The sequence below is a fragment of the Limulus polyphemus genome, unplaced genomic scaffold (assembly GCF_000517525.1).
Source record: "Limulus polyphemus unplaced genomic scaffold, Limulus_polyphemus-2.1.2 Scaffold1162, whole genome shotgun sequence".
NCBI classification, from domain to species: Eukaryota; Metazoa; Arthropoda; class Merostomata; order Xiphosura; family Limulidae; genus Limulus; species Limulus polyphemus.
In genome coordinates this window covers 62,787-72,835 of record NW_013666772.1, presented here as the reverse complement: position 1 = coordinate 72,835, position 10,049 = coordinate 62,787, and the positions used below count along the sequence as shown (strand labels likewise).

At 34.8% G+C, this 10,049-nt stretch overlaps 1 protein-coding gene across 1 annotated transcript in view; it reads right to left on the bottom strand.

Moving 5' to 3' along the window:
- Positions 1–728: 728 nt before the first annotated feature.
- Positions 729–10,049, bottom strand: part of LOC106462421 (PCI domain-containing protein 2-like) — a 43,240-nt gene continuing 33,919 nt past the window's right edge. Inside the window, exons 13-15 of the mRNA XM_022389691.1 lie at positions 6,979–7,045; positions 1,907–1,963; positions 729–910 (exon numbers count right to left, since the gene is read on the bottom strand). Coding sequence (XP_022245399.1) covers positions 821–910; positions 1,907–1,963; positions 6,979–7,045 — 214 coding nt within the window. The 3' untranslated portion in view covers positions 729–820. The remainder of the gene's footprint in view (positions 911–1,906; positions 1,964–6,978; positions 7,046–10,049) is intronic.

Sequence of the window (10,049 nt, the reverse complement as noted above, 5' to 3'; positions counted from 1 at the left end):
AGACTATTGTAAGGTGACTGTTTTTATGCTTTATTAGTTTTGATGTTATATCATCATAAACCTCTTTTAATGTTCGTTTTTGTTATAATTTATATTTAATGGTTTACACACAATGTTCAAACACATCATGCACCGATCTAGTTTATTCAGAAGAATAAAAAGTTTTAATACTATGAATATAGTTTCTGCTAATAGGAAAGGGGCATTTTTGAAAATGTTTTGTAATTTCTTTTTTTATTTACAAATATACATAGGTATTATTTTTTTCATAGTTAGAACATATTATTGTAAAATGTGACATGGGTAATACCAATTAACTGAACTAATTTCAAGAAAGTACTTAAAACTATAAAATTAAAATTACAGAAGAATTACCAAGAAGCTAACCACTTATCAGTAATCATACAAATGTATTTATTCTTTTAATGCTTCAGAGCAGTCTAAAATATATCTTTGCTAAATGACTGACAAGTAATTTGTAAAAGAATAAGCTTCTATAGTAATCCTTGCACATAAATAGTAAATTTTGATGAAAAAATTTAAATATTTTTTTTGCAAAAGAGAAAAAAACAATCAAGAAGTCTAAGAAATTACAATATGCTCCAATAATTTCCACTTAGTATATAATTAAAATGATGAATTTCTTTTAAACTAGACAAGACTAGAACAGTAGAACTTTTCAGAGGTATAAATTCTTCATCTGTTAACCACATAAAAAACAACAACAATACTGTAAAAAGTATTTTTATTTATTTAGTAAAAAGAAGCACGATACATTTTAAGCTAGATATACAAATCTAACATTCAACTAGCTATATTTTTAGCTGATCGACGACAGGGGAGGAAAAGCATTTTGTTTACTCACAACCAACTTCTGATGCTGATGAGACATGTAACCTTTAATCTTACCCTGAAAAGTAAAGAGACAAAAAGTTTCTGTAAGAATATTCTATGGTTTGACAGACACATTTACATGAAAAGCTACACTTGAATGATGATGAAACTATGCATAAAAAAATATGTAGTAATTAAATGTTTATTAATTGGGATGAAAACAAATTCTAGTAACAACATGAAAAAAAGAAGTAACAAATATAAACCTTTAGTTCCATCTATAAAAACAATATAGAATTATATTTAATAAAATTTAGGAATTTTTTCTGTGTTTCTTGTCAAACTAAACAATGAAACTGAGTAACAAAAGAAAAATCAAAGTTGTAGGCAATTTAACAAGCTGGCACTAAATATATTCATATGAGTCTTTTATAATCATGGGAATATACTAGTCCTGTAGTTGAGAAATTGGTAAAATGAATTTAAAAGTCTGTAGCAGATTATAAAATAAACTACAAACATAAATCAGTTTTGAGAAATATATATATATATATATATACTAATTGATGTACCCATTCAATGCACAGTAAACACAGGGCTCCCCATGGGGGCCATAGCCAACAATAATCTCCTATGTCACTCCCTAAGTTAATGCCAAGTTTGATGACAGTTATTTCAGCAGTTTACCAGTTATAAGTGGACACACACACACATTTATCAAATAATGATTTAAAAAAGGTTCTCACTCAGTACAGCATGACATAGACACTAAAGTACTTCAACCCTAAAATACTAATAAATATTCCAAAAAACAACTTATTAAATGGTTTCTCATTAATGAATAAAGCCCTTTTTAAATCTACATTTGCAGAAGCAATCACAAATAGTTAAAAAAAGTCATAAATTACTACATTAAAAAAAACATGCACAAGCTTATTTGGTTTTAACATTTTGTATGTTTAAGAAAGGTATTTTATGTAAATAAAAACAAGTATAAATATAACTAAAAACTTATAATTTTTTACACATTAAGAATGATTATGTATGATGTCATTAAAATTCAGTAATAAACCTCATATATAAGATTAGCCAGAATACAGTGCACTTCGTCAAGATCAATGTCTTCCACCTAGAATGAGAAAAAAAATGAAAAACTTTATTCAATTTATACTGAATGAAATACATTACAAAATTAATGATGATAATTTTTAAATTTAACTACCTTAAATACATAGATGAAAGACCTAATGTTAACATTTTCTTAAACTAAAAATGTATTTCGAATAAATACTTACCTCTACTCAAAAATAGCTGTTCTCGACTTATATTGACCTCCATATGCACAAATTTTCACTTGCCACTAGTCTTGATACTTCCACCTACCCTCAAGTGTATTCACATTAGACATCTGCATGCTATCATGCAGTAACCCTCCACCAATAGAAATGCAACACTAGCACCCTCTCTTCTGTTCAGCCCAAAATCACTTTGAGATTGGGCAGTACATACACAACCCACATTGGAAGTGGGGAGGTAAGTATTTATCGGAAATACATTTTTAGTTTAGGAAAATGTTAACTTGTAGGGAAGATGAGCCTTTATACCAAAGATCACAACAGCATGTGTGCACATCCACCGCAACCATTACCATATCTGCCGGGAACCAACATTCAGGGGATGGTAAGACGATGGACAGCAAAGAGGGGGTGCATCTTCAGTCCATCACCAGGTAACATTGGGAATGTATTGTCCAGTCTACAGTAAGAGGAGGGTACCTGGCCACACAGGTATGAAATTAAGTGATCCCAGGTGTAGAGTGGCCAGGGTTCATCAGAACATAAGTTGGAGATTAACTTCAACCAACACTAGATGAACTGTTAAAGGAAGTTTGGCCCAGAGTTGGAAGAGGGTCCTCTACCTTTCACATTTGATCTAGGAATTGGTATGGAAGATGAGCCTTTGTACATCCAACACATCCATTATCATATCTGCCATGAACTGACATCCCAGGGACAGTAGGAAGATGGACAGAAAAAGTGTGGGTGCATTTCCATTGTACACCTGGTCAGGCAACATGGAGCAGGACCAAAATATGTGATAAAGGTCTCTGCAGAGAAAAAAAGGAGTACTTACCCACTTAAAGAGAGATCATGGAGTGCAAAATTGTGATGGGAAGAAGATGAAAATCCATAGAACAAGTAATGGCAAGGTGATGAAGATAATGAGCAGTAAATGTATGGGGAGTGGTCTACATACCAGCACAAATGATGTCCTCCAACTGGAGGACATGGTAGTGTGACAGATGCAAGATACACAGAAAAGACAAACAACATCTGGAAAAAAGGTAAGAATAGGCCAGATGAATCCAACCTGTAAGGATTATCAGAAAAAGGTCATGGGATTGGGAATCAGAAATAGATCATGGGACTGACAAGGAGTCCAATGAATAAGCAAACAGGAGTGGGAACCACAGAAGGAATAAGTGCTTGACATATAACAATGGAGAACCCTCACCAGGCAGAGGAGGCAATCAAGGGCAATATAGTCACAAAGGTGTGAAATGGAAAGAAGGGTGTGAAGGCAGAATTACCTTCCCAAGCAGCCAAAGTTTGGGGAAAAAAAGCAATCAGGGAAAAATACCCCATAAGAACTATGAAATAAGGTGCAGTGGACATCAATAGCAAATACATCCAATCAACAATGTTTCCACATGAACAGGATAAGGAAAAGAGACTTCAAGGAGAAGTGAAATAATAAACAGGTCGACAAAGGTTCCAATGGTGGAATGGTAAGGAGAACACTGAGGTTCTAATCCAGGAGAGAGGCAGGTCAAGGAGAACGGGTGATGTAGAAAGAATGAAACAAAAAGGACAGGACAGGAGAACAGAAGACATGGACATATTGCATAAAAGTACTAGGCAAAAGTGACTCACTAAGATGGAGAATAGAAACAGATGGATGACACGCCGGACTGGGGCTGATACTGAAGGGTGGGGGAAGAGGGAGTGGATGAGGTGAGAACACCAGTATTCTGCACAGAAGTGGAAACCACAGCTGAGCCAACCAAATCGGACCCACCAAAAGAATCTGGCACAAAGTTGTCTAGATAGGTTCAGGGAATTTGATGAATGGCAGGGTAGACATACAGGTATAGACCCATCCAATCTTGACTGAGAACATCCACTGCTTTAGCCAAAAACAGTGGAACAAAAGACCAAAACTGGGAGAGCTGTGAATTGAGATGAGAGGCAAAGTCATCCAGATCTGAAACACCCTAATGGGCACAGAGCTCTTGAAATACCTGTGGGCCCACCAATCACTCTGTAGGGAGAATCTTGTCAGGACATGATAAGTGATTCACAATGAGATTCAGGGCACCTGGAATGTGACTAGCCAATAAACAAAATTTGATAGTTGTGTGCCCAATACAGGAGGTTCAGTGTCCAAAAACAGATGGCTCTTGACTGAGTGCCCCCATGCCTGGAGATGTACGAGACCAGAGTCGAGTTGTTGGAATGTACCATCACTGACCAGCCCTGAAGAACAGGAAAGAAGTGACACAAAACCCAATGAACACCAAGGATCTCCAAGAGATTGATATGAAAAGAGGACTCAAAAAGAGTCCACCACCCTGAAACACCCCAAGCATCCAGACAGGCACCCCAACCAGAATGAGAAGCATCTGTAAAGAGGTAATGTCCTGGTCAAGGAGAAGGAAGAGGAACATCTATAGTGGTGTTGTCTTGATTTGACTATCAGGCAAAGTCAGTCTGTAAGGAAGGAGGAAGAACAAGAGGGGCAACGAAGGGATCTGGAACAAGGCTCCACTGGCCCAACAAAACCCTGAAGGTGACCAAGTGGGCACAACTAAGAGGGATGAGGACTTTCAGAGAAGCCCACATCCCAAAGAGAGAGAGAACTTCTTGTGCAGTGGCAGAAGGAAGAGAGGATGGGAACTAGAAGATCCACAACTGAAGGGGAGTAAAGAAAGGAACAACACCCCAAAAATAACTAGGTATTGCATGGGAGAGAGAAAAATACTTCTCCATCTTCACCAAACAACCAACCTGAACAGCTTCTCAAATGAGATGCTGAATATGAAGGGCAGAGTCAGTCTGCGAGGAAACTGCGAGAAGAAGCCAGTCATCCATGTAATGGTGGAAATGAAGGCTCTGGGAATGAAGAAGATGGACAAATGCCTGGACCACCAAGCAAAAAACCTTGAGTCAGGCGAGTCCAAACTCAAGAGTCAGGAACTGAAACACATACCCCTGATGGGCAAAACGAAGATAATGACTGGATGCAGGGGAGATGGGAATGTGTAGGTACGTATCAGACAAATCAACCTTCATCATCCACAAACAAGAAGTGAAAACCCAAAGAAGAGCTAAATACGACTCCATAGTGAATATGGAAAAATTATGAACAGTGCAGAGCCAACATATCAATGACAGGACAACAGTCCCCTATCTTTTTGAGGATGACAAACAGATGGGAATAAACTACCGAATGAGAGGGATCTCGCCATGTGATAGCACTCTTGTGAAGTAAGTCCGAAACCTCCTCCTAAAAATGCTGACAAAAAACAACATCCCGAGGAAGAGGAAAGGAAATGTGATGAGGGGACAAGGAGGAAGAGAAACAAAAAGGAAGCCAGAACCTATGAGACCACCTTCAGAACCCAAAGGTCAGTGGCAAAGGATCTCCATATCTGGGCAAAGCTGAGGAGCCTGATCCCCCACAGGACCCAAAACCATAAAGCATTCACCAAAACCATCATTTGTCCCGAAAATGACACCCCAAGAACAGATGCCAAGCCTCAGGAATACAAGAGACCTGAACCATCAAGGGACTGGAAGGAGGAAAGCAATACACAGGAACCAAAACAAGCAACCAATACAGTAAAACTGGGGCTGGGAAAAGGAAACAGAAGTATTGGGATTCAATCCCCACAAAGTAACAAGCGACTCCAAATGCTGTGAGTCTAAGTAGAAAAATCCAGAACAAAGACATGTCTGAGCATGGTCGTTCAGAATGCAACTGGTTCCAACCCTAATATCCAGAGAGGTTAGGAAACATTAAATATTGACTCAATGGCTCGTCACTGAGAAGGGCAGGAGTACAATAAGAGGAAACAGGAGATAAGGATAAAACATAACATACCTGATTGATTAAGGCTACAAATGGGGAAAGAGGTTATGGGCACCTTCCTTGAAATACAACTGTGAAGCTTAGGCAGGAGAAGGAAATAAGCTGTTCAAATCATCATCGTCATGTGCAGACAAACCATCACATTGTAAAAAAAGAACAACCAGCAGGGGACTCAGAAGACTTCCTGAGTAGATAAAGCTTGCTCAAAAACCATTGAAGTGGCAAACAAATCAGCTGTAGTAGTTACAGATGCTGTGGTAGATGCCACATGGAATTGCTAATTCATGAGTGAAGTTGAGTGAGAAAAAAGAGAATTTTTATCTCAAAAAAAAATTCTCAAACTGTCAAAATGTGAAAGATTAGTTTGCAAAACATGTGGCCAAAAAATCCAGGAAATTTGAGCAGGTAAGTGAAAAAAAATCTGCCTGAAAACACAAGTGAAAACATGTCCAAACAGTAAAAGTGCCAACCAAGAAGTGATTTCGGCCTGCATAGAAGAGTGGGTGCTGGTGACAACAGGAGTTGTGTCACATTCCTATTGGTGGAGGGTTGCTGCATGATCATTTGCATGATAGCATGCAGATGTAAGTGGGAGTATCAAGGCTAGTGGAGAGAGAAAATTTGCACATTTAGAGGGCAGTATAAGTTAAGAAAAGCTATTTGTGGGAAGAGGTAAGATTTGTATTGGAGAAATAATAATTGATTTGGATAAAATAAACTAGTAACATTTTGACTTTGATTGTACACATTATTTTTCAATTATAACAATTTCACACATTTTTCATATTACACTCCTGTATATTGCACTTTCTTGAGAATGACATTTAAGGAACATATTTTTTCTATATAATACTTGAGCTACAAGATTAGAAGGTTTTATAGCTCATACTTTCACACACACACAAGCAATCTAATTACATAAAAAACATTCTCTAATCCAGGGAAAATTAAAATTTTATTTCTACTACTAAAAATGAAACCACTTTCACCTACCTGCATGAATTTCAAGGCTAAAAGGAAAGCATCAATAGGAATTTGATGAGTTTTCAAAATAAGTGACCTAGTGGAAAATATATAATTTGGATATAACTGCCTTCATTTCACAAAAACACAGAAAGCAATTGTAATGTTTGATGAATTTACATCAAAAACAAAATCAAAGAATACAACTGTTAGTTGTTTATGGCATATTTGTTTGTTGAACAGATAAAGCAATGTTCAGTTTTGTTTTTTTGGGGTATTCTCAAAATATTCCATTGTGCATTCAACCATTGCAGAATTATTATGGGACCTCATTTTATATAAAAAAAATATTAATATTATTAATATTATTTATATAATAAAAATATTTGTAATGGGTAGAACACAAATAGCCCATTATGAAACTTTGTGCTTAACAAACACACAAAATCATTTTATTAAAACAATACAAGTTGTGAGCAAATGATGCAATGCATGCTACTTAACAGTTGATATTTAAAACTACAAAATATACAATGATATTATTGTTGGTTTAAAGAAATCATTCACCAGTGTGCTTAGCTTATATTTATTACATGTGCATTTGTATAAGATAAAGTAATTACAAGTTCTTCTGCCACTATTTTTGATTCAATACACTTCACTACAATAAAGATGTGTTGCGTATCTGCTTGTTTGTTAATTTCCGGTAGAAATTCTTTCTGAGGAACTTCAGCAATACAAGTCCTTTTTTGATTAAACCCGTTTATTGTGTCTCTATACAAACTTTTATTACAAAGTAGTTCCACAGTCAGTACATTTCTCGTCACATTAAACTTAATAACTTTTATAATACATGCTATAAATCACAGCTATTCACAATCTCGATAACTTTGCTCTCTACAAGTGCAAAACACACACTAGCTCGAAACAAAATCATAAATTACCCGAAAAAAAACGCAACTACTGTTCGCTTTATCATACATTCAATCCAACTGGCTTTTCTTGCCAGGCTTATATACTAACAAATAGGCTTCTCAAAAATTTGAGGGGTTCCCCGATAATTCGAGAAATTCAGTCACGCATGCACCAGCAGCATCACATGACTTCTGCTGTCGTAACAGATGGAAAACATATTTTAAGAATGAATTGAGAACATTGTCCAATAAGTTTGCAGATAAAATTATTATGCAGAAAAATGCTACAAAGTTCCTTACAAAACAGTAAATTTCTACTGGTTACATGATAAGCAGAATAAAAAAAAAGTAAAATGTTAAAGTAGCTACTTATGGTAAAGTATTACTTGTCTACAATTTTATATTGTGAAAGTTCCAAACTTTTTTTAGAGATATTGTTTGAAAAAAGAACAAAAAAACATTAAAAGTATTTCCTTTTGTATAAGCCTTTCAATTTTTTTTTCATTGTTGATCAAAAAGCTCCTCATTAGGTGTACAGCCAGTTTCAGTTTAATTAATATTCATAAGCACATTTCTTTTGATATTTTATTTTGACAAATGCAGTAGTCCCCACTTCTAGGAATAAATCATCATAAAACACTGCAAAACCTGATAAAGATTTACTGATGACCTATGGCTTGACCTGTCACAATGGCATCAGGTCAGGCTAGATAGTCATTCAGATCACATGCTATGAACATCAGAAAAGGGGGTGGGGAAAAGGCCTTGTAATAATAAAACCTTAAACAGAAAAGGGAAATTAGGAGAAAATAAGATTTGGCTACTTGTATTTTCAAAAGAAAATAGTTTCTTGATATACAAAAACCTATTATTTGGGATAAGCACAAAAATGAAAAAAAAAAAAGTGTTTTTACAGAGGAGACTTTTCAGAGCTGTGGAGTAGATGCATTAATAAGGGATTCAAATCCTAAATGTCAGAGATCAAAAACTGAGCATGTTATACAATAGATGCCATTAAAAAAATTATGATTACTAGGCCTCTTATAATTACCTAACAGGTTTATTCAGAGTGAATTCTGGTGTCTTGTGAACTATACAAGATTGAAGCAGTATTGAAAAATATATCTTTAAGGTTTAGAAAAAAAGAATTAAAACTCATGAAAATTAAACTGAAACAAATAAAATTTCACTGGTGAAACAAAATAATCAGTTAAAGTAAATGATCCAGGATCATAAATGCCACAAGTGAACGTAACAATCACCAGTTGCATTATAATGTAATACAGTTGAAAAGGAGTGCAGACATCGATTCATAAACAAAAAGAAGCCTTTACACTTTTATATCCATCTCAACAAAGAATGTCCTCAGCAAAACAAGAATAAATTTCTGCAAAGCATTTGTATTAGGGAACAACTACAACCACAATAAACAGGTAACAGTTAATGCAGTAGATAAACCACTTAATTATCTAACCCTAAGATATAGGGTTTTAATCCTATATATGACAGAGGATCATAAATATTTCATATGACAACAAATGAAACACATTTATCAGTCCAAACATAACATTAAGATAAATACAGTCTGATTATATTAGATCAAAAAATAAATTACATGTTTATTGTAAACCAGTAATTTGAAATAGCCCATTAAAACAAGTATTTAATGCATAATCATCTATTACATCACAATCAGTATTTCTTAATATGTTTTTTCCTATCTAGCAAAATTCAGATTGCACTACACTACCAAATTAACAAATAACATTCACTGTCACCTGTACATATCATACAAAATGAGCTTGATATCAAGCTAATTAAAAAATGCTCTTTCAAAGTGATTAATATTTAATTAATGTATTATAAATAAGTGATCAAGCTAACAACTGGCTTTTCTTTACACTTCCTAATCAATTGGCATATAAACCAAATACAAATAAAGCTTTTACCATGCAAAGGTTTAATGACATTTTTGAAAGTTTTTAAGTGTATAATATTTTCCTTCACATTTGAACATTTAAAATGTTTTCAATCGTGCATTTCCCAAGATATGTTTCTTCAATACATCCCAATTTATTTCCTTTAAAAAGCTAAATATTTTGCAAACTGTCCAAATTTTAAAATTTCCCTCAAATAAAAAAATGATCACAAAATGTAAATTTGAAGACTTGCATAATAGCAATATGC